Source organism: Phoenix dactylifera, chromosome 15 (genome assembly GCF_009389715.1).
Source record: "Phoenix dactylifera cultivar Barhee BC4 chromosome 15, palm_55x_up_171113_PBpolish2nd_filt_p, whole genome shotgun sequence".
NCBI classification, from domain to species: domain Eukaryota; kingdom Viridiplantae; phylum Streptophyta; class Magnoliopsida; order Arecales; family Arecaceae; genus Phoenix; species Phoenix dactylifera.
The window spans coordinates 10,409,087-10,433,259 of NC_052406.1; the positions used below are offsets into that span (position 1 = coordinate 10,409,087).

General features: G+C 36.8%; 1 protein-coding gene across 4 annotated transcripts; it reads left to right on the forward strand.

Annotated features, from left to right (window-relative positions):
• The first annotated feature begins 2,525 nt into the window (after positions 1-2,525).
• On the forward strand, positions 2,526-22,332 carry LOC103705845 (ubiquitin-like-specific protease 1D). 4 transcript variants are annotated; one of them, XM_026804178.2, is made up of 14 exons: positions 2,526-2,967; positions 3,809-3,860; positions 7,386-7,480; positions 7,535-7,830; positions 10,732-10,780; positions 13,865-13,938; positions 14,101-14,130; positions 14,230-14,325; positions 15,718-15,820; positions 16,111-16,205; positions 18,156-18,278; positions 19,716-19,830; positions 21,321-21,428; positions 21,510-22,332. In XM_026804178.2, the coding sequence occupies exons 1-14, from the start codon at positions 2,647-2,649 to the stop codon at positions 21,654-21,656; spliced, it is 1,704 nt and encodes a 567-aa protein (XP_026659979.2). In that variant the 5' UTR covers positions 2,526-2,646; the 3' UTR covers positions 21,657-22,332. The 4 variants fall into 4 exon arrangements, with proteins under 4 accessions (XP_026659979.2, XP_008787948.2, XP_026659980.2 ...); XM_008789726.4 differs by having other exon boundaries at positions 2,527-2,967; positions 7,559-7,830; XM_026804179.2 differs by lacking the exon at positions 2,526-2,967 and adding an exon at positions 6,816-6,855 and having other exon boundaries at positions 3,821-3,860.
• The last annotated feature ends 1,841 nt before the right edge of the window (positions 22,333-24,173 follow it).

A 24,173-nucleotide genomic window follows, 5' to 3' on the forward strand; every position in this document is an offset into this window, starting at 1 on the left:
GATGATGATGCTGTTATACTACTATGCTGATATCTTCGATCATTGTTGAGTATGCCTTCAACATTTGCAGAAATAATACATTCGCCTTGCACGCATACAAAATCAAAAAAAAAAAAAAAAAAAAAACTAAATTTATCATGATATAGCGGCTCGATCACCATCCTTGATCCACTGTCAACAGACCTCCATTGATACAGCACACGCATCATATGATTTGTGGATATGATAAATGATACCGAAGTTGCCTACGTGAGTTGGCTCGAAAGACATAGATGATCCGAGCTTTTGCGTATCGACGACGTCGTTGGTGAATATTGAATAAGCCGTCCTTGTGTTGGCATTATATTAAGCATGCATAAACAAAGCGAGAAGATGGATCGTAATGAAATTAAGATAAACTGTAATTTATATAATGAACTGAGAAAGAAGTTATGGGCTCAAAAATAAAGAACAATGCAATACATTCATGCCTAACAATAAAAGTAATAATAAGTGAATTGCATACACGTAGTCTTTATATATATATATATATATATATATATATATATATATATATATATATATATATATATATATATATATATATATTCGCTTATTTCTATCAATCAAGCAAGGCAACTTCAAACACATAAAGGTGATCTTTTCTGCATAGACTCCAAACGGTTTTGCTCGCCACAAGCTGAATGTGCTTCGAGTTAGTCTACATTGGGGTACTCATCTTAAAATGGCTTTTTAAAATGGTCAAATGACGTAACAGGTATATTTCCTCGGGAGTGGTTGGAATAACATAATTGCAAATGTTATTTTTATAGCATTGTCTCGAGATCAGCTTTTTAGGTTCTCATTCATCAATCCTGTTTAATGCCACATGTAATGTTACGATAAAGTCACTATATCAAAACTAATTAATCCAATGGTTGGACGAACGACCGGGTGGATCCTAGATCCAATTGATAGCATCAATCTCCGATTTGACTTTAAAAACTATGCTTCTCGCACCCCTTCCACCATAGTTTTTCCCCATTTGCTGGGCAATAAAGAAACCACGATGGCAGCCAATGCTGATAAAGGTGGAGAATGAGCACATGAGGTTTCTTCAACAAAGCTCGATAGCAAGGAAGAGGTGGATGGTGGTGGAAATCGGTAACAATCAGTGTTGGAGATCAAGCGTGAGAGATGAAGATGAGAGTACGTATCAACAATTTTTTATTTAATGACATAATATATTTAAAGAATACGTATCAAAGCATGGAAACTGGAAGGGATGCACCTTTCTCAAATTATTTAATGGCATAATATATTTAATAGAGTATAAAATTATATATCATATTATCTCGATGATCAAGAGTTTTTATTTGATACAAAAGCTCAAGGGTTTGAATATAAGTTGGAACATCTTTTATTGAATTCCATTAAAATTGTTCTTGCCAATGGTTTTCGTATGTTGTCACTAAAATCATATTTTAAGATATAGCTTCGACATATTTGAGAAGTCCGTCAAAAAAAGAGAGGTGCTTCTTGCTAATAGCTTTTGCAGGGTTATTAGCAAAACTCGCCAGGAAAGCCTTTTTTCTTGCTGTGGATACTATGTACAATGTTACATTTGGCTAGGTATGTCGCATGAAATTATGAAATTCTAGAATTATTTCAGAATCTAGGGTATGGTTAGATATAGCTATTATTCTTGCGATGTACATGTATACTTCTAGCTAGAATCTTATTAGAAATAAGAGCATATGGATTGATTCGGATCAATATGGAATTATTACCCCACGCTCATTCTGTATTTTCTCCTTGGTTGGTAATAGTTGGAACAATGCAAATAATCTATGCAACTTTAATTTCTCTCGATCAATGCAATTTTAATTAGAGAATAATCTATTTCTCTATATCTTACATGGGTTTTATAATTATAGGAATTGGTTTTACAACCAACATGGGACTTGATGGAGCCGTTTTTACAAATACTCTCTCATGGATTTATTGGTGCTGCACTTTTTTTCTTGGCAGGAACGAGTTGTGATAGAATATGTCTTGTTTATCTCTGGTGAATTCTCCTGTCTTGTCAGGGTCAGCTGAGATGTCTTAATTGCTTATTTATATCTTTCTTCTTCTTCTTCTTCATTGGAGAATTTTGTGTCACTACTGAAAGTTTAGCCTTAACTGGGGAACCATTATGAATTAAACATGCGATGACGGTCAAGTGGAGAGGATCTCAATCAGCCCTATTCTACACCATACAAAGTGTATACACATAAAACTTCATCCATCTTACAAACTAAGTACCATGCATCAATCGATGAATTAATTAATAATTATGGTAATGAAATATATGGCTTGTTTGTAACTCATATTTAGAAATTTTTAAAACTAATTTTGGAGACCCTTATAAATGACACAATCAACAATACGCTCCCATACTTTTTATTTAGGTAATACAGCCATGCAAACTGGCACAGCCCTCAAGTAACACATGTCATGCCCTCGAGCCCGGCAGCCGCATCAACATTTAGAAAGCGTTCCCCACGCGCAGGCCCATCCCCTTTCCGTCGCTATTTTGTATCTGTCTGCGGGTGCCCGGAACCAGCAAACCCAAAATCCCTCTATTTTCTCGCTCACTTCCAATCGCTCTGGTTTTTGGCGGAGATGGCGGCGGAGGAGCGTCTCCCTCTCGACCGGAGGGAGCCGCTGCCGGGAAAAGAGGACGCGCCGATGCCGGAGGTGGAGGCGGCGGCGGAGATGGCTGCGGGCGGCGGCGGAGATGGCGGCTGCGATGGAGGGGAGTCGGAGGCGTTGTTGGTGGCGGAGCTCTCCGATCACCAGATCCAGGAGAAGGTCCAGAGGGTGGTGGGTCTTCTCTCCTTGGGGATGGGAGGCCGGCTGCCGGACAAGGGCGTGAAGCTCCGCGCCCACCTCCGGCAGCTCCATGACGAGCTCGACCGCCGGAAGCTCGCCCCGCACCGCAAGGTAGGCGATCAAAGATCGGAACTTTGGCGTTGGTTGCCAGGGATTACGATCTGGGGTTTTGGGTTTGGATCGGCTTGAAGGGAAGAGAGGGGAGGGATGGAGATAGGGATCAAGAATGAGGTGGACGATGATTAGATGAAGAGAGAACGGAAACCCTAGTGTCCCAGACGGATAGGTGATGATCTTGTGGATTTTAGGAGGTATGAGAAGACAAGCTACTGAGGGAGTGAGGATTGTGGACTGGAGATTCTTGAAAAGAAGTGCTTTTAATTGGAAAATCCAATAAATGGAATAGAGTTTGAGGGGGGTGGGGGGTGCAATGGGAGATGAATCTTTAAAGAAATTGGCACGAACGAAGGAGAAGGATGCAATAAATTGAGAATGTTAAAACATAGGGAGAAGGAAACCTGACTGAGGGATTCTTCCGAATAAATCTCTTTAGTAGGCATAAGAAGAAGAAGACTAAGTGACGCATGCAAGATCCTACTTGAAAGGCTGAGAGAATAAGACAAATTCCTTAAAGAAATTGACACGAACAATAGGCAAAGAATAGAGCAAAATGAGAAAGAAGATAGGGGGAAAGGAAACCTGATTGAGATATTCTTGCAAATAAACCTCTTTAGCTGGTATAAGAAGGGTTAGTGATGCATGCAAGATTATCACTTGAGAGGCTGAGAAAGTGAGACAAAATACAAGCTTGCCAGATCATTCTATTTAGGAGCAAAGCTGCTATATATATTATAGACCATCAAAATTCATTTTAAATGCTTTACCTTGTTTTACTTTCTAGTTTCTGAACAATAATGCTGGATATTTTGTTGCCTCTTCTTCATTCTTTCAGAATGGTGGAGAATGCGACAGGGCTGCGCAGTCAATAACCACAGAATCATCTGGTGGGCTTTGAGATTTCCACAATAAATTGAAAAATCATTAATGATTATTAATGGAAAAATGGCATTTCTATCTGTTTACCATGTTTATTAAAATAGCATGTCCTATTTACCTTTTTGTTAATGTCTGAATTTTTCTTAAGTTGACATTTCTTCTAGGCATTGTAGTATTCCAAATACTCATCAAATTCATATTGGATCTTGATTTATAAATGATGGGATTCAGAAATTAATGGTGTTAGCATCATGAATCTTATTAATTGTACAAAGTTATTAGTATATCTTCAATATTGAAAAATATTGTTTTTATAGAATGCATTTTTGCACAATATTCTGTTATAGTCTTTTTTTTAAAGGTTGGTTAGGACAGAGCAAAACTGGCTATCATGAGTTTCCCTTGCAAGACAACTTCTGATAAATTTACTAAGGAGTTCATTCTGGAAAACACAATGCATACTCCCTTGAGTTTCAACAGCCCAGAATTCTGTAATAGCATAAAAAAATTGATTAATTCTAATTTTGGAGAGTGATATTTGAAATGGTTGGACCTTGATACTTTAGGAGGAAGAGGTGTCTGAGTTGGAAGAGAATTTAAAGACTAATAAGTTAAAATGGCAATGCTAGAGACAGTGTCACGTGCTAGATTGATATCCCTTGTTATCATGAAATTTTGGGAGGTAATTGTGGAGATACTTAGGTTGCATGAAAGCTTCCTATCCCTACATTTTATTTGTTAAGTAATCGAATCCAACAAATTTCCAGATTTCATCCATAGCAAGGAACTGGAGTGCATTTCGATTTTAAGTCAATAAGTGTACCAAATAGGGTGTACAATATTTTCTTGATAATCTTTGTAACCCGATTAAGAAAGGTGCTTAGGAAGTTGATCTTTTACAGCCAAAATTGCTCTTAAATGGCAGGCAGTGTTGAATCATTTTTATTCTGGACTGTTAGTGTATCCGAATTGGAAATAGAAGTAGCTTTTAGGGTTTTATTTGCAAAATGGACTAGGCAAAGGCTAGTGTGATGTTCAACAAGGAGATGCCGCCCATATATCTTCTGACAATGTTTCTGCCCAAAATTGGGATATGTGAACTTAAAAGTTAAAACTACATCAGGATAACCTTCTTCTTAATCTTTATTGAAGAGACTTGCATAGATGTTCTGATTTTAGTATGGTTTAAGGAGATATTCTCTCTCCCATCTTTTTATGCTGGTGGCTAGAAGTTTAATTAGATATGTGATGAAGCACAAATGGTAGTTGTGTTATGTTTAACTTTTCATTCAGACATGGTTAGAGGTACAGATGGTCTGGAAAGACCCAAATCTGGTTCATACTTGAATTGGACATGGCCCATACTGAAGTTCAGACTCATGGGTTTTAAACCAATCTAAGACTTACACTCCATTTAATTTAGGATATAGATCATGCCAATGGACAAGGATATGGTAGATCTGAATGGACCAACTAGACTCAATAAACAGAGACGCGGCCCAGATCTCTTAACTGAGAATGACCCGGACCTGACACAAACAGAGATGCAACACTAAACCAACCTGAAACTCCAACTGGATGGGTGATATGGGGATTTGGATCTTAGATGTGAAGCTAACTCATGTTAGATCTGACTTAAGCTAGAGCTAGACCCACTTGACCCAATTGCAACCCTAAGTAGGGGTCTCAAATTAGCAACTTATATGTGGATGGTAGCAATAATTTTGTCTTTGTATGTTGTAGAGTTGGGCAATTGCAAACCAGCATTAAGTTCTACAATAAAATTGGAGAATTTCCTTTGCTCCGCCCTCAATCATCTCTTATAATTAAGCTCTTAGAGAAGAGGACGATGTTGTAGAAGATTTATGACAAACATTGTTGTACATCATGAGGAACTCAGGATGTTGACAAACAAAAGACACCAGATTACCTTTTGCATTATGAAGTGCTTTACTTACTATAACTAGGGGTGCAAGATCTGAGCCAAGTGAAGTACTAATTTGCTCATCTTGGCTCATTACATGAAAGGCGTAGTTGAGCTCAAGTAGAGTTTGACAATATATTTTCAAGCAAGGACTCATTTGTAAATTGAACTGGGTTTGAAAGAGATTGTTATCCAGCTGATCCAAGCCAAAGTGAGCTTCTGTTTATTTTTGTAAGGCTGAAGTGTTCAAGATCAGCTTTTTTCTGAGGTTAGCTTCAAAAGTTGATGGAACTTGGCTCATTTCCTAGACGAATGAGATGAACCTATTTGCAAGCTGAGCCCGAATTGTTCACGAATAGCTATTGTTTGCAGCCCTATTTTTAACAAAGTCCAGAAACAATCTCTTGCATTAAGGGATCTGGATTAATTTATGAAAATCATTCAAGGGAACGTGTATTAATAGAGGGCACATTATTGGATAATAAATGCGGAAATAGTATTACTGTAGCAATGCTTTATAGGCATCCTTTTGAAACAGAGGCTAACTCATTTTGAAGTTGATTTTACCTCCTGGTTTAACTGGAAAAATGGATGAAATGAGGGGGAAGGAAAGGAGGGGGGAGAGCGAACCCTAATAGATGGTGGTGTTTCCTGCTGCATGTTTGATTTTTTTTTTTTTTTAAATAAAATCGCTGCCTTCACAACCATCAAAATGCAATACAAGGGTGAGCGCTGATATTAGGAAATTCTCTTTGCTGCGTTATATAGACTTAAATAAGTTATACAAAAGAAAAACTTGTCATGTATTTGTTGAGGTACTTTATTGGATGTCCTTCATGTAAGAACTGTCTTTTTGCTGCATCGATCACTTTCATCAATCTCTTCAATTTGTCATGTTGTTAGCTTTTTGACCGAGTTGCCATTTTCTTGGACTTGTCATGTTGACATGCTTTCTAGTTTTGCTTCTCTCCTTTGTCAAGTTTGTGCTGAGTTCATCGCTAAATATCTTGACATCCATGTTACATGGACTCGGCTACAGGTGTGGTGAAGACAGTGTACCTAGATGCAAGACAAATGTGGTAAGTTTTTACATGTGCCAAGAATTTGAATGACAACCTTAAAAAGCTCAAACATGAGGATGTGGTCATATGTTAAATAAGTAAATAGATCATCTACTGAATAAGTGAACTAGAAAAACATTGTGGTCCATGGATGAGGCTCCCACCATTGCGAGGTCTAGGGAATGTCAGATTTATGCAGATCACTGCGTGCGGAGAGTTTCTTTCCATGTTTCGAACCCATGATCTTCAGGTCACAGTGGAGTAACCTTACCATTGCTCCAATTCTACTAAATAAGTTAACTAAGGAGGGCAAAGTGATCTTTCAGCCCAAGTTTATTGCCTTAACAGGATTGCATTACGTGCATGAGAAAAGTACATAGATGGAAAAGAGAGATCACTGCCTTTACTATTGGCAATAAGTTTCTTCTTTAAGTTCTATCATGTTTGCTGAAAAGGGAAATGTTATTTTTTAACTTTCACCAAATACTATCGATAATGATCATATATTTTGCTTTATAATACAAATTGCTGGTGTCTCTTACTCTCAGGTACAATTAAAGATTCCAATGAAAACCTTACAATATCTGAATCACATTCACAGCCCTCATTTGCATCTCAGTTTCTCCATAAATTACAGAGCAAGGTAAAAAGGTTATCTTTGCTTAAAGAATTAATATTTCTAGTTCTGCTGGTGAAGGTGTTTTCTCTTTCTTTTCTTCAGGCAGATGCTGCACCTAACAAGAACTTGAGAGATATTAGTCTAAACAAGTGTGGAAGTTCAAGGGAAGTTGAATGCCCAGTGCATGAGAGAAGACAGCCAATTAGGATATCATCACAACCAGCTAGAATGTCTTCCAGAGATTCACCTTTCCTGTGTGCTAGCACCCTTGCCAGCAAAGATGAACAAAGATCTTCAAATGGTGATCTCAAGTCTTTGGAATCTTTTAGCACTTCCCATTTGGGGGAAAAGCTTTCCAACCTTTCTTCTAGAAAGTGAGTCTTAGGTTTCTAGCTGTTGTTTGATTTCTCTTTAAATGCTTTCTTTCATTGTCCATACAAACTTATCCTATTTGATTCCTGATACAATAATCAAGTATATTTAGATCTCTAGCTTTTTCTACATAACTGTAATTTCGAATATGTGGGTGAACTGATTGTTGGCTTTTCAAATGTAACTTAACATTGTTTGCTGTGTTTTCTTATTTATAGCGTTAAAATAAGATGTGCATGTGAATAGGATTTAACACTCCTTTTCACTTCCTTATTGGTAATGCTCTGCGAATTGGATTTACTAATTTCATACTTCTGTGTTTTTCCTTATATTGATGTAGAATAAATGGAAACTCTTACACATGTTGTTCTAGCATTCTTACTGATTACTTGAATTTCATATAGTTATATGAAAATGTGAGATTTCTGTTCCTATGAAAGTGGAAATTGCCCGCTAGACAGTAGCTTCAGATTTAATAAGGAACTTATATGATAGATGGCATACTTTAATCAGGGAAAGGGTCTGGTAATTCATGGTTAATTTTATCATTGCTTGTTAGATCATGATGGTTATCTTTTTGGTATTTAAGGTCTGGGCTTTCTAATACCTCTATAGAAAGAGGTTTTGTTCTTATGTTTCCAGAGCAGGATGTAACAAGGTTCTCCTTGCCGCATTATGCTTTTATGACATTTTGTTTTGCATGATTCTTTCTTTCTGTGGTATCCTTATGATTGTTGTAGAACCTTTTTAAAAAGGTTTAGATTTTGGGTTTACCATTATGTGCTGTTTTTTATAAAGGCATTTGTTAGCTAATCTATTTTCCTGTTTTGTTGCGATGGTTTGTATAAAATAACGAAACACTTAGAAATAACTGTTAGAGGAATTTTTGAGTGGATTAAGTAATGGCAAACCGATTGAGATGTACAAGTGGGTGCACGATAGGCAATGACCCCACTATGAAGGTCAAAATTTGTGCAGAATGTTCAGAGAAGAGCGGAAATGTATAAAAAAAATTGACAGGTTATAGAGGTTTTGAAAATAACCCTTGATTAGAAGTACAAGGCTAACATTAGATAGACATATGAAATGTGTTGACGATGCTTTTGTCTATCTACTGTATTAGTTTTATTTTTTATTTAGTGGGTATACTATTAATATGACTACCATGGCTTGTTGGATCACAGTGACAGCTCTAGCAGTTATAAGTGTTCGCATTCTTGTAGGATCTTCCTTAAGAGTACGCAGTTCCATTTGAGCTTCATAAGCCTCTCTGCTTATTATGTTATCTGCTATAGAAGGTAAGCTGGGTACCATTCCACCATTGGAATAAAATGTGTAGCCAGGAACTGTAACAATGTTCCATGTCTAATTGTGATGCTCATCCAAGGTAATACAAGCTATATTGAGAAAGGTAAAGACGAGTTTGAGACTTATAAGTGTAAAGTATGGAGATATTGATCCACAAATCAAGACTATTCCAGGGACATATATGTGAAAAACCCTATATATAAAGGTTTGAAACTACCTGAACCACCACCAAATCAAGGGCAGATCGAGCAGATTGATGGCAGTCAAGGTTAGTTCACCCTGAACCAACCTTGGATTGCTCCCAAACTGAGTGGTATGTTTGGGTACCGCTGGGAAGTGGGTTAAAAAGGGTGATTCTCTCTTATTGTCTACCACTTGTCGGTGGAAACAAGAGGAAGGAATAGGAGACAAGCTGCTATAGGGGTTTTCACACTACCGTTTTCTGAGCTAGAAATAATTTTAACTAGGTAATGTTCTTCCTTACACCTTTTCTTTTTTAAAATTTCATTTGGTAATTCAACCACTAATACATGACTAATCAGAAAAATTAAGGGGAAACTTTGTCAGAATCGAGATTAAACCTTATTTGATCAACATATTCATATTTTAGAGTTTGAATCTAAGATCAAAATTGATAGATTTTGGATTTTTTGACTTGATCTCCACAATGCAAAGCAAAATTCATTTAAATTAAAAAAACAATCAGGGCAATCAGTGTCAAGTTGATTTTCGAATATGTTGTTGAGAAGGGACATTTGCAATCCCATTGGAATAACTTTTGTGGGCTATTAAACATTTTTAAATCAATTTTCATAAAAATAGAGCATGCTTGCATTGTTGACGTGCATGTGCTACCAAAATATCTATACAATGGTGCAATGGTGTGCACAAGATCCATCAGTGCGAGAGGCCAAAAATATTATAATTTTAAATCAATCCAGCGAGAGGCCAGGTATGTGATAATTGATGACAGTAGTAATCATTTGAGTGACATTGAATTGCAGGTGCTACTATTGTTAAATGTTATTAAAAATATATTATTTCTTGTTTATTTGCATTTTAATTGCTAATCTCAACATATATATGTTTTCGATGTACTTTATGTTGTAATCTATGTGATTTTATATGATTTTTATGCATGTTAGTGACTTCATATGCAAAAAAATCCTTGATTAGGGTTCTTAACTTGGTACTCTCACCTTCTTTCTTGCAAAAGTATAGTATTTAAACAAGAAATTATGATAGAAAATGCAAAACTAGAGTATGGAGGCCAAAAAAAGACTGTGCCAAGGGTGTATAGGGCAAATCTATGCAGTACCATTGATACAGTTTGTTGACATGATCCTGATATGGCACATGCGGTACCCACCCTTGTCAATACGGCATTGATCCTCGGCATTTTGAACCTTGATGTTATAATCAATTATGGTCAGGCATACCTGATATTTATTTATTTGTTAATTCTTGAGATCATATGTTGCATGAACGTCGTTGACAAAATGATGTTGTGTTGTATTACATATGCCATTCAGTACCCAGTTAGTCTCCATTATGGCTTATTGTGATATTTCTCCGACATGTTTTTTTCTTTGTAGGAGGAGAGCTTCTGATACTAGAGATTCATTGGAATTGAAGTCAAAAAAGGTGGGTATGATATTTTAAGATGTGCTCAATTATATTTTATTTCATTCCTGTTGATCATGTAGTTATTGTGTTTCAAACTTGTTTTATTGTAATATTCATTGCGATACTTTGCATTTATAATATTCACTAATGTATTCCATAGATAGTATTCTGTTATGGCTGTTGTGGGATGAAATATTTTTGTATTGCTTTGGAATATATTGATCTCTATATCTTGTTTAAAAAAAAAAGGGTTTTCACCTGTGGCCTAAATCCATTCTTACTTGATTGAACATATCTGAACTCTATTTGAGTCTTGCTTCATGCTATAGCTCTATCTATAGATTTGCTGTCTCTCGCAAACCTTGGGTTTTATATCAATCTGATTATATCACTGTTAGCTGTATGTAGGTGTACATTTATGTCGCTGGTACAAAATGTTGCCTTACCACTATCACATATGTGCTAATTCTAATGGTTGGTTTTGGGGCATGACCTATCATTTGGTTGACATATGTGTGATGCTGTCTAGGCACTCATGTTTGTTAATTATCCGTTGACAACTTTATTGGACACTCCATATTTGTACCAAGGCAATATTTGGAGCCTTATCCAGATAAGGCAATCCGAACAATGTTATTTGATTTTTTAAGCTTGTGAATTAGTTGGCATTTCTTTTTTTTCCTTTTTTTTTTTTGAAGATATCTCTGAAGTAGAAAGTATTTTTATTGTTTTTTATGTATATTAGTTCCTATATGCTTGCATACATGTGTATGCACATATATGTCTCTGTATATGCATGCATGTACGTACGCACTTACAAACAATATCACTTATCCTATAACCTTACTTTCAACCAATCCCACATGCTGTCTCTCCTCTGCAATCCAGTATGGGCTCAGTAATGTTTAACATGTGCACGAGGGATTGGACCTACACATACCATATCACAATATCACAGGTCACAACTAAATATGTCCATGTTAAGATGCATGGAGGCAGAACCAGGGGAAGTGGTGGAGGCCATGCTCCCCCTCCCCTCCCCCGAAAAAAGGAATCCCACGCTAAAAAATTGCTCCCTTTCTTCCTTCCTAAAATTGTGGATAATAATCTTATTTATTTCAAATAAAAAAAGGGAGAATTTTCTATCCTCTCAAATTATTATGCTATTCAAACTTCCCACATCTATCACGATCCAACCACCTCCTGTCCTGTACCAACTCCAGACTCCATATCTCATGGCCCACTTTTCATGTTTTTATCTTGTCTTTGCTCTAGCTTTGCTAAATACGCCCTGCTATATAATTTGACCCATACTTTGAGGAAAGAAAACAGAAGAGTTTATTAAATAAAAGTGGAACGAATTTATCAAGTTCCATAAATGATAACAGGAAAGATTTAGTTACAGGGGAGACCATAGCTGTCTATGTTTCTCCTTGAGTGCATCTGAATTTTGTTAAGAAATACAGAGGCTAACGGCCTACTAAAATCTCTCAAAGCCTTACTACCCCCAAAACAAATCTCAAATCTCCACCAGGGGAAAGGTGAGTGCCAAATTCTTGTGCTTCATGGATGCTTTCTTTTCTTCTTTGCAAAGATTTAATGGTACCGTGATTTATTTATTTCAATTGTTTATGTTAATATTAATATTAGAGTTACAAAGGTAATTTGTTCTACCATCTTTATTTTATTATCATTATTATTTTATACATATAAAATGCCTTGGTTTGATATTTTTTGGCTCTTTTTTTTAAGCATGTGCATGTGTGCTGAATACATATGCATCTATGACCTCGTTTTGAAATCAAAGTTGTGATTTTAATTTTTGCTACCTGTAAGCTCTTAAAACAAGAAAAAAAAGATGTATCAGTTTATATGCTTAAAAAACTTGAAACAAAAGTGTTAATTTTCCTTTTCAACAAAGTTCTGTTCAATAACTAGGTCACCGATGTTCCTTTGGTACTTGTTCCATCTATTATTATATTCTTTATTCACCATAATGAGTTTAATCTGCATTCTGCAACTATGGTAAATTCCATAAGAAATATTTTTCTATACCTAAACTGTGAACAATTTTGATATATTTTACATTATTTAGTTATAAATGAGAAACCATAATATTTACAATAAGACATATTGTTATCTAGTTATAAATTTTTTTTTAGTAAAATATGTTGTTAAGCTCTGGCCTCTGAAATTGAAAAATTCTGGTTCCGCCCTTGCAAATGCATAAAGCACTGCTGAACTTTTTGTTTGCATGGTTGTTTCTGTGTTTTGTTTCCATGTAACTTGCATATCGCTACTTTTATAAAGCGTTGGCCTCCAACTCCAATGACCAAATATCATGGATAATTTATTTACTTCTGATATTTCTTATTTGTGGATTGGTAAATGCAATCTGCCTTCCAGATAGTTTCAACAGAGTCTACTAAGATTCAGAATATATGAAGCTTGTAGCCATCAATAGGGGTCATGCATTTGTCAATTGCAAGAACAATTTTCTTACAAGCACAATGCAAGTGCCTCTATGGCAAAAGTGGTCATGGGGCTGAGAAATCCAGCTTTTGTTAAAGTATACGTTTTTCCACAACTTACAACTTTGCTATCAGCTTGATCAGATTTTTTCAACTATCCTTCAATGACATTATGTTTATGAATGGACCCCTGCTATTAATTCTAAGTGTTGCATCAGTTTTTATTCATGGATCTCTACAGAGTGCAGACTTATGATTCTCTTAATGGTGTTTCTCGATCTCTTTTGGAAGGAAAAGAACATATGAAGAATAAACACTAAAACAGACTTTGAGACACCATTTTGGACAATAAATCAAGTATAGCTGATACATTTCAATTTTTTCCCATTTCTATTCTTATTTCATTTCCTAATTTTCATTGAACCAGTTACGAAGATATAATGGCTATTGCTCTAGGCTTCTGGCTGTAGCTGATATAGGTTTATTGTTAGTTTAACTCGGACAAAAAGTAAATAGGTTCTCTTGCATCTGTGGGTTGATTTACTTGTATCATGGTCATTAATAGTTCAACTTATATGTGGAATTATTGTTACTTTTAGTTTGATTGTATCATTTTGAAAATGTAAGACAGGTTCAGGAGGTAGTTCTCTTGGATGAAGAAGTACAACCTGTACAGCCAATGCAAATAGATGACCCTGATAAATGGTAACCAAACTATCCAGAGTAGCATGCTGTCTTCTGTCTGCATATTGTAGCTCAATTCTCTCTCTCTCACTCTCTCTCTCTCTCTATATATAATATATATATAATGTTGGTTATCTTTTTGAGATCTGGCTTTTTCATTGATGAATGTTGTCCTTGTCCTAGGAAGGAGGCAAAAATCTATTATCCTTTGAGGTACATCTTCACCAAAATTGGAGTCGTTACTGATTAATGATCTCAATAGCAGCTCCAGATTCTAACATATTTAGATCTATTTCTGTATCTTTTGGACAGGGATGATCCTGAATCTGTTGAGATTTCTTATGCAGACTTAAAATGTCTTGAACCTGAATCATATTTATCATCACCCATAATGAACTTTTACATTCAGTAAGTATCGTTTAGTTTGCACTTCCAAAAGTTATGGTTGAAATTAAGCCAACTTGTACAGTTATGCTAGAAGTATGATGAGGTGGAACTTGCTTCTTTCTTTCTTACTTTTTTCCTGTTTTATGCATTCAAAAGTAAGGTTCAGCCTTAAAGCTAAAAGAGTGGCCCCCATACACAAAAAGATGTCTTCACTCAAAACATTTTTGGAAAGCTTCATTACTACATATCGTAGTAGTGTGCTTTTACACAACTTTCTGTCAACATTTTTTTATGTTCGACAATCTTTTCTCATTTTATATCCCACTAAGAATAACAGAACAATTTATTGCAGAAATCTGGAACCACATTGTTGGAAAAAATTTAGGATGTTAATGTTATGGGACCAAATTTTATTTTAAAACAGCAGAAGATTTGTCAAATATTGTTGGAGATAATGGAATGGAGTATAATTTTTTCCATGGTCCCCTCTTTCCTTTTTAGCAAAGTGCACATGATTGGGAGTATGCCACCTGTATTCTTTAGACTCAGAGAATAACACCCAGATTTAAGGCTGTTGCCAGTCTATAACTGTGGAACCATTATGAAGTTTTTCTCTATTCTTTGACAGAAACACAAATTATCCAAACTAAGAGCCTCTTAGGCTGGAATAATTGAAAAGGAAAAAATCCAAGAAAAATGTGGCAATATTCTTAATTTTAACAGAGTGAATGGCTGAGGATTAAGTTGAAGATATCAGACAATAAAATCATGGATGCCAATAATGTAACCTTGTGCCTGTCCCCTTTTTTGTCATTCTATGCCCTCAGCTAGTTTTAACCTGCCCCCTGTTTTCTCTGCCTTCTGTTTGTGTTCTTCATTGTTATGTTTCTTTGTTACACTAGCAACATTATGTTGCCTGTGATACAAAAAAAGTGCTAAAAAACTTCATTGTTATGTTTGATTACAGAATGAACCAAAGGCTTAAACTTTTTCAATTTCTTTATTAGATTTTCTCTGTATATTATAGATGAGATAAAGTTCACATATTCCAGCATAATTTGACATGGATCCTTGCATGTGATCTGCCTGCACCATTTTATTGATAAGTGGTGAGAATGTGAAACTTTATGGGTACAGCTCTATAGTTAGACTAATTACTGTTACTGTTAAATTCCGAGATGGTTATCCTGTATCGTTTGACTGATCTAATATTACAAGAAGATGCTCATTTCCAGTCTTACTATATTCGCTGGTCATTACTTGACTTGGTGCCTACTTTAGTAAGTTGTCCATTATTTACATTTGCATTTGATATGTTTATTAATGGAACTGTCACTATATCTTAGATGCTGACAAGCATGTGTGCATGTACATGCATATTTCTGTTTATTTAACTAATGCCTTGTTCTATAGGTACCTCCAAAGGCCAGTTTCCCCGATGGGTAGACCAAGAGGGGAATACTATTTTTTCAACACATACTTTTATAGGAAACTTGAGGAAGCTCTGTCATGCAAGGTAATATAAAATCGATGCATTGAGGTGATAATGAGTCTGTTTTATTTAGCAGCAGTAGTAGGAATCATAAATTGCTTTTCTGATTAAAAGATTTTTCAAAAGATATAAACCTGTACCACCTAGAATTTGGTGCCTTGATTTTTTTCTTCTTTAGTTTCCCATAACTGCCCTTGTCTTAATTTATGTGACTTATCACTCCCAGCCTTCTTTTTCCATTTCAATATTATTACAATAATCAAAGCAAATTTAATCCTGATATATTTCTAATTCTGTGGTTTTGTAATTTGTAGGGTGATAGGAATTCATGTTTCTTGAAATTGAGGAGGTGGTGGAAAGGCGTAAATATATTTCAAAAGGCGTATATTTTCTTGCCAATACATGGAGAGTAAGTTCCCTTTTTATTTATAAATATGAAAATGAAACATCGTATTCTATTGTTCTAAAAATTCATACCTTATAACATGCTTGTTTTTTTTTTATTTTAATAACTTGGCAAGGTATATGAGAATAGATTAATAAATGAATTAGAAAAATTATCACGAGGATTCCTGAAGAGTTCGAAGGGTGTTTCTCCTAATTACTCTGAGCTTGAAGTATTTTCCATGTTGGTGGCCTAATACAACATAACTAAAGATTGCAATATGATTAATTAGGTTAAAAGATGGAGTTGTCTAGACTTTATTCTTGATTTTGCTTGATGCATCCCAATTCTCATGAAAATTTTTAATAAGAAATTCAAGAAATTGAATGCCATTGCTACAAATAGATATTGATTTTACTAAAAGATAGTATAATTTACATGATGTTTCCTTGAGTTCATGATAACTTCTTGTGTGCTGGATGACCTGGTTACCAATTAGATGCCATCAGAATATAACCCACTCCTTGCTATATGAGGGAGTATTGTCAAACTTACATAGGTTGTGGTGGGGATTGCATGCCTCCTAGCCTATATTTCAAACTATCTTATCCAAGGTATGCTGTCTCGGTACTGGGCGCCGTACTGGTGCCACCCTGTAAATACTATATCGTTATGCTCGGTACGGGCCAGTTCGGCTTACCGAGTATTAATATGCCCTCCGAATCGTGTATTAGTACCGAACCAAAATGGTACGATGTGCTCTGTATCGTCCAATTCGGCACAGTATGGCATACCATGGTCTTATCACAAGAGATGCCCGCAACGATAAGTACAAATTTTGCCCAGTCTCCTTCAGCAAGTAACTCTATTTGTACAACTTATGAAGATTTTCTTGAAAGGCCTCTTAAATGCTAGATGCCACTTTGCAAAATAGGATACTTGTTCATCTCATCTCATGCGTGCAATGCACTATACATCATGTTGCTGCCTGGGCTTATTGTGCATGTGACAGATCTTAAGCTTCTCGGTTTCTTTCTTTCTTCAATGAAAATTTGCTACTCAGGCTAAAGCAGTGACACCTTTAGCATGAGATTTAGGCTTAGTAGAATTTCTAATTGATGAACCTATATATACTTCTAACTGATGATTTTTTCCCCAAACCATCATCTCTTAATTTATGCCATCCTGTGTCTCTGTTTTGTAATCGCATCATACATATGCAGAATGATGCTGAACAGCAGCATTGTCATTTTCTTGAAATGGTCATGCTCCTTCTTTACTTTGTTTATTCCTAGGAAATTTTGAAATTAAAGCCATCTTAACAATTGATTATGTCATATATCAAACTCCCTGCATTATTTCAGGTTCCTACGACCCAAAGTCCTTAACCAATCCTTGCCTTATCTGTTGAACCTTCTTCACTATTAACATTCTTGCCCTTCAGCATCCCCAGTTCTCACTGCATTTTGAGCACCCAACTATGATTCTCTGTAACTGCATTTCATTGTCGCCCCTTATCCATCTCGTCACTAGCATGTTGTCATTTACAAACAGCAAGTTGCCTCCTCTTGGGAATAAAAAAATTAATGCATAAAGAACTTGTGTAACATAAGTATGGTTAATCGAAGTTGACCCTGATGACTCATTGCTGGTTAGAATACTATTAATCTCTCCACAAGTATTTCTAGGCATATTAGTCTCATGTACATGTCTTCAACATTGTTATCATACCCATTCTATATCCCTTTCATCCTCATTGTTTATTAAAGCTTTTGATTATCTCTGCTTAGCCTTCCCCTTTGATTTGAAGTACTCCATCAGGCCTCTAATTAAATGTTTTCTAATTGACTTTCCTGGCATAAAGCCACCTCTGTTTCTCTAATTAGAAAATATCCACTTTCCTCTTTGACAGAAGTATTGTTGTTTTTATTTTGGCTGACTTCTTTGGTAAACTTTGTGGTTTTGTATAATCAGTTGGCACTGGAGCTTGGTGATTATTTCTATACCAGCAAAAGAAGATGAATCTGGTCCCATTATACTTCATTTGGACTCGTTGGGGATTCACAGTAGTAATTCAGTTTTTGATGTTGTTGGAAGGTAATATGCCTTAGAAGTTTGCAGTTATTATCATTGTGAACTTCTATTTTTATATTTGTGCACTTGCTTTTGTTCATACGTGTATACATATGTATGTATGTATAATGTTATTACATACATATACTATTTATATTTTGTTAAATTAAACAGGCATTTGTTGGTTCAATTCTTCTGATTTGCTGCAACTTGATATTAGTGCCATTCATTTATCAGTTCTTTGTTCGAAGCTCCCACGCATGAATTGATTATTTCCTGCTTGATCAATGCACTTCCCATGTTTCAATATCTCAAAGTACGTACCAAGAAAGAGATAAATTCTCAAATAAAAAAATGAAATGATCAAGTCTTAAAAACATTTAACTCAATTACTAAAAAATAGTTAACTCACCAAGTGCTTTTCAAGACATGTTTCTTTAGAAGCTTGATGGAATGCTAATCTGACCTGCTATCAATGGAGCACTGGTGCAGTTCGGTGTATCAACATTCAGTGATCTCATCCTTCTAGTAGTTATTGTTCAAGCAATCTTAACTTACCTGCTTGATACAAATCTTGCTCAATCAATTTCATCCATTGTCCCAACATATTCGACTTATATGTTAAGCTTTTAACTAAATGGAGTAATGGACTAAAAGATTTATGATCCAAAGTTCCAAACCAAATTTGACCGCCCTCGTTGGAACTCTAACAATCGATTAAGACAAGCTTGCATATGCATGTAAGTAATAAAAAGTCATGTGATCCTCTTGTCAATTTTAGCAAGCTGTGTTCCCTAGACAAGTTGACCTTCATGATCCAACCTGGCCAATTGAGGCCACGAGGTTAATACATAAAATTAGTTATATGAGGTTTTTTTTTAGGGAAAAGTTAGGCATTTTATAGAAGTTAATGAATCAATTGGCTTGAAGTTCTTGATTCATATTATCACCCCTCTTGATTAGGTCAAATGATATGGTTGACATGAGACTGAGGCTATCAATATAATATTGGTTCAGCTAAAATATTAGTATTGTTTTATGGCTCAAGCATCAAGCATGATGTGCACCTTCTGCTGGTAATATCTGAAGATCATGTAGCATTTTCTTGATGTCTTAGAAACAAGGCCATGTTGCATATTATTGTAATACACAAGAATCTAAATTTACTGATGTAGTTTTTTTAATGGAAAAATTTATTGACGGAGTTGATTGAAACTATATCCACTGGGGCAGTGCCATGCTTGACATGTTTGTCATTGTTATACCATCCCATGTGCAGAAAACATGCTGTTTAGGAAAAATATATTCCCAAGTTAGATCAGTTTATGCTGTAAATTGCATTATTTCATATTGTTGTTTTGTTTCTATATTTTAGTATATTATATTATTATTTCCTTGTTCTCAGTAAAATGAACTTTTCAAACCTTCTACGTAAACCTGAGTTGTACTTGTTCCTTGTAGATATTTAAAAGAGGAATGGAACTACATAAATCAAAATGCTTATCCTCCAGATGTTCCAATTTCAGAAAGGATATGGAAATATCTTCCCCGAAGGATTGAGAAGAAAAAAATTAATGTAAGTTTCTATGCTAATCCATGCATGTATTTATCAATAGTCTTCTGGCGACGATTTCTTAATGCTATATGATTTTCTTTGAATGCTCACAAAAGGCATCTAATCAGCATTCTATCAGAAGGCAACTACTTGTAATTTATAGAACATCATGTTTTTCATTGCCATCTAGTTTATAGAAGTAACTTATTAATCTTGTAAAGTCTCCTGTTCTAAATATAAAATTATTTTTAATAATGAATGATCAAGTTCTTCTTTTGGAAAGACTTGTTTTGGTGCTGGCAGTTGTATACTTACCTTCGAGAAGATCATTAAGGGTCATACTGTGAATAAGTTTATTTTTGAAGGAATGCATAAATCATCATCTAGGTGGGAAAACAGCTTTGGCAGTTGCTTCCAAATGCTAGGCTGAATTATTTTACAAGGTTCTTATAAGATGGATGGCTTTTCTCAAAGTTACTAACCTACTGTATTTTGGGGTCCATCCTGGGAAGTGGCATCCCAAAACCACTTGATCACCTTATACTGAGAGTGTTACATATTCATTTAGATAGGAGGGTAGAAGGAATAAGCTGACAGGCTTTTCTTTACCAGAGAAAATGTAAAAGAAGTTTAAAAGAGGTTTTGTATCAGCGGCTGCAGGTTAACTTTGACATTGTAATTTAAGGTTCAGTATTTTAAATGTTAAGGTGCAATGGCTAGTTGAGATTAATCATCTGGTACTTTGGGCTTAACCTTGTATCATTGCTTGGGTTATGATTAGTAACTTTAGCTAGCTCAAATATCTGCAAGGTTGTTTGTCGATACGTAAATATATACAACTACCTTCAAGGCTTTGTTGTCCATTATTGATTAGCTTTCATTTAACAGTTTTCCTACAATCAGCTCTCTGTCCCTACCTATTTCATCTGGGCTTGGCATGCAGGTGTTACATGACATAGGCATGATATTCTAATGCAATTTTACAACTCTGTTGGATATCTAGAGGTCTGGGTACCAATATAAGCTGCCACATATGTCAGAAAAGCTTTTATTGTCCATATGAGAAGAACACACTACCACACTAACAAAAGATCCACATACAATCTATTTGGGGTTGGCTTTTATTTTATGCTCAGCACCTCTTCTGACCTGCTGTTAACTGTATATGAACTGTATATGTTTTTTCCTCTCTGTGACCAACTTCAGCAGTGCTACATGGTCATGGACAAAAAAGGCTATATCATCAATTATGTTAGAAAGCTGCAATTAATGGTTTGATTAGCGGGACATGGTTTGGTTGGTTGGCACAATTATCCATAATCTAATGGTTTGAATGCTTGTTCCTTTATAAGTTACATGAACTCATCAAATTTTGTAAAGTTTTTCCTTCTTCAATAGGTGATTCAAAGTGCAAATGCAATCACATTTCATCATGCTTTTCTCTAATTATGAAATTTACTACTGTGGTGATAAAATACTTATACGCGATACTACTTGCCTTCTCCCACCAGGTTCCTCAGCAGAAAAATGAGTACGATTGTGGCCTATTTGTACTTTACTTCATGGAGCGATTTATTGAAGAGGCTCCTGAAAGACTTAGAAAGAAAGATCTAGCCATGGTTAGGAAACCGACTATTCATAAAGCGTTAGAATTTAATGTCCTTCAGTTATTTCATTTATTGATCCCATTGTTTTAATAGTTTGGTAGAAAGTGGTTTCAACCTGAAGATGCTTCTGGCTTGAGAAAGCGTATACGGGATCTGCTTCTTGAAGTATTTGAGAGCGCTAAGATGGAGAATGGCAGAATCGAGCCAGCAACATCCTCTGGTAGTTCCCCTGAACTGTGAAGATGACTGCCAGCAATGCTTTGAACCTTTGGTTCTGCTTTGGATGCCCAATTACTGGATCCCGGGATAATTCCCAGGGTAGGGATATGGGGCAGGGCTTATGTACAGGAATGGGTGAGGCCTATGGACTTAACAATCCAAAGATTCTAGGACCATGAACTCTCCCTTCCGCTGATGTCTTCTCACTGGGCTCCCCCTTGTTGGAAGAAAACAGTGGGCGTGGCAATATTGCTCTTGGAGAATGTGGATCATACAGTTGAGCAACAGTTGCTGCATGAGTCCATTGTGGTCGGACAAATTAGCCGCTTGGCATAAGCGTAACCACCCATGTATATGGAGCTGGGTCAAAGCTTATAGAGGAAATGATGTGAACATGTTTGATAAAAGCTGCAAAACTAATTCTCTTTGGTGTCTCTGCTCATGATTGTGTTGTAATAGAATTGAGCGAAGCTGCAGCATAAATATGATTGACAGCCATCGCTGAGCCGGTTGAGTAACTTGATTGCACCTTTTTTCTCCTTTGCTAGATTTGGTTGGGATGGCTTTTTGGCTTCCATCCTCACGAGATATAGTTTGTAAAGTGAAAATCCTGATAGGAATATGTACAGTCAGTGTATATGGGATGTTTAAAACTAATGAAGCTTTATAGCTGCTCATAAAACCATTCCATTGATCTGCTCTTTTTTTTTTTAGTTGTCTCTGATTAAGCATTTGTGCAGATGCTAATTTCCATGTTCTGCTATGATGGGTGAAATGCGAATTCAAGCCCCATTATTCATTTATTTTTGAGAAGTAGCAAAAAAGCCCTGCCCTTGTATTATTGAATATTTGACTATCCTAGTATTTGTTAAAAGAATTAGATGAAGTTGTCAGGATGTTTCTTAGGAGCGTGTTAGGTGCATCATCTTACTGTTATTGTTGGGAAGGCATCTGCCGCTACCTTCTCTCTTTCCAGGGATCGGCATGAGGTGGTCTTCTCCTCCTCCAGCTCCACGGCGCCACTTCTTGTGATGGCGCTAGCGACGAGCCTTGTGGTTTTTGGAGCAGTAGAACCGAGCGTCACATGGGAATATTAATATTCAAGAGAGTACTGAAGTTATGCTCGAATCCACACTTTCCAGGTTTCTCTCCCTCCCTCTGCTCTCCTTTCCCCCTTTTTCTTTTTTGTCACCTCTGGCGAAAGCTAAATACTCCTTGCTAATTTAGTAAGAAGTGTATTAATAAAATTATACATCTGTTCTATTATCACATTGTAATACCTCGGAAAAAAAAAAGGTTGACGGGCCGGCCCGAAAAGACCGGGCCCATCCACCATTTACGGTCGTGCCCTAGGCACGATTGTGGGAGAAGAAACGGGAAGAGGGGGGGGGGGGGGGGGGGGGGCGTGAGTTGATTCGCCGGAGGGGTTTGAGTGCCGAGGAGAGGCGATTCCAAGCGCCGGCCTGTGGTGGAGGAAACCATAAAGCCTCTCCTCTCTTCGGTGAAGATCCCCCACAAATCGGGAGAAGAAGCTTTGGATCCGTGCGCGTTGGTCCGAGTTGCTCGTGAATTTTCTCCTCCAATTTCTCGCCGGAAAGGTCGCTGGAGCATCCCGTCGGACTGAGGTAAGCCCCTTGTGCTTCATTTCCTGGATTTAGGGCTGTGATGGTGGGGATTTGGCTGGTGAGACCGTCGGAGAAGGATCCGAAACAGGGGTACCTTGTTTCGGCTTCTCTTTTTCGGATTTTGCCACCGCCGCCGGCCGCCGGCCGCCGGGTTGGCCGGGATCCATGGCAGTTGGGTTGAATCGGGACTGTGGGAGGTCGGAGAGGGATTTTCTAGGGTTTATTGGAGAAGGGGAGTGATGGATCCGAGGTCTTCTTCCTCGTGACTCCATCTTCTCCTTCCTTTTCCCCTTTCCCTCTCGTCGGCGGCGACAACGGCGGCTGGCCACTGGCAGCGACGGTGGCGGCGGTCGTGGGCCACCGTGGCTGCCGTCAAATAACCGATGTGGGATTAAACACACGCCCGCACGGGTTCTCATATACTCCCCCCTTCAAGCCATGACGTCCTCGTCAGGCTAAGGGTACAAATCCATTCAAATCTAATCACAAGCACCACGATCAGTCCGTGGTTAGCCCCAATGGATCCGTGCTGCAGTGTCCCCTAGTCCACATAGGTTATGGGCCGGATCTGCTCTGATACCATTTGTAACAATCCAGTACCTCACCCAAAATGGCTAGCCGGAAGGTATTATTTGAGTTCCTTGATCCTGTATAAGTACCCAAAATCTACCCAGCAAATAACCAATGTGGGACTAAACACACGCTCGCACGGGTTCTCACACACATGATGAAAATATGATAACGATTTCTAATAAAAATAGAGAGCTGGACGATATTGTAGTAGAACAAAAATTATAATATCGAATTAACCGTTTTTAAAAATTCGAGATCCATTTATTTTTCACTTAAACTTGAAAAGATGTCTATATTATTTTTAATGGACAGAAAGGAGTCTAAAGACCATAGCCTCCCC

Excerpts from the sequence above, each read along its gene's own strand:
- LOC103705845 (XM_026804178.2), top strand. The coding sequence starts at position 2,647 with ATGGCGGCGGAGGAGCGTCTCCCTCTCGACCGGAGGGAGCCGCTGCCG. Across the intron at positions 15,821-16,110 it reads AGGAAGCTCTGTCATGCAAG|GGTGATAGGAATTCATGTTT; the intron begins GTAATATAAAAT and ends TGTAATTTGTAG. Across the intron at positions 16,206-18,155 it reads TTCTTGCCAATACATGGAGA|TTGGCACTGGAGCTTGGTGA; the intron begins GTAAGTTCCCTT and ends TTGTATAATCAG.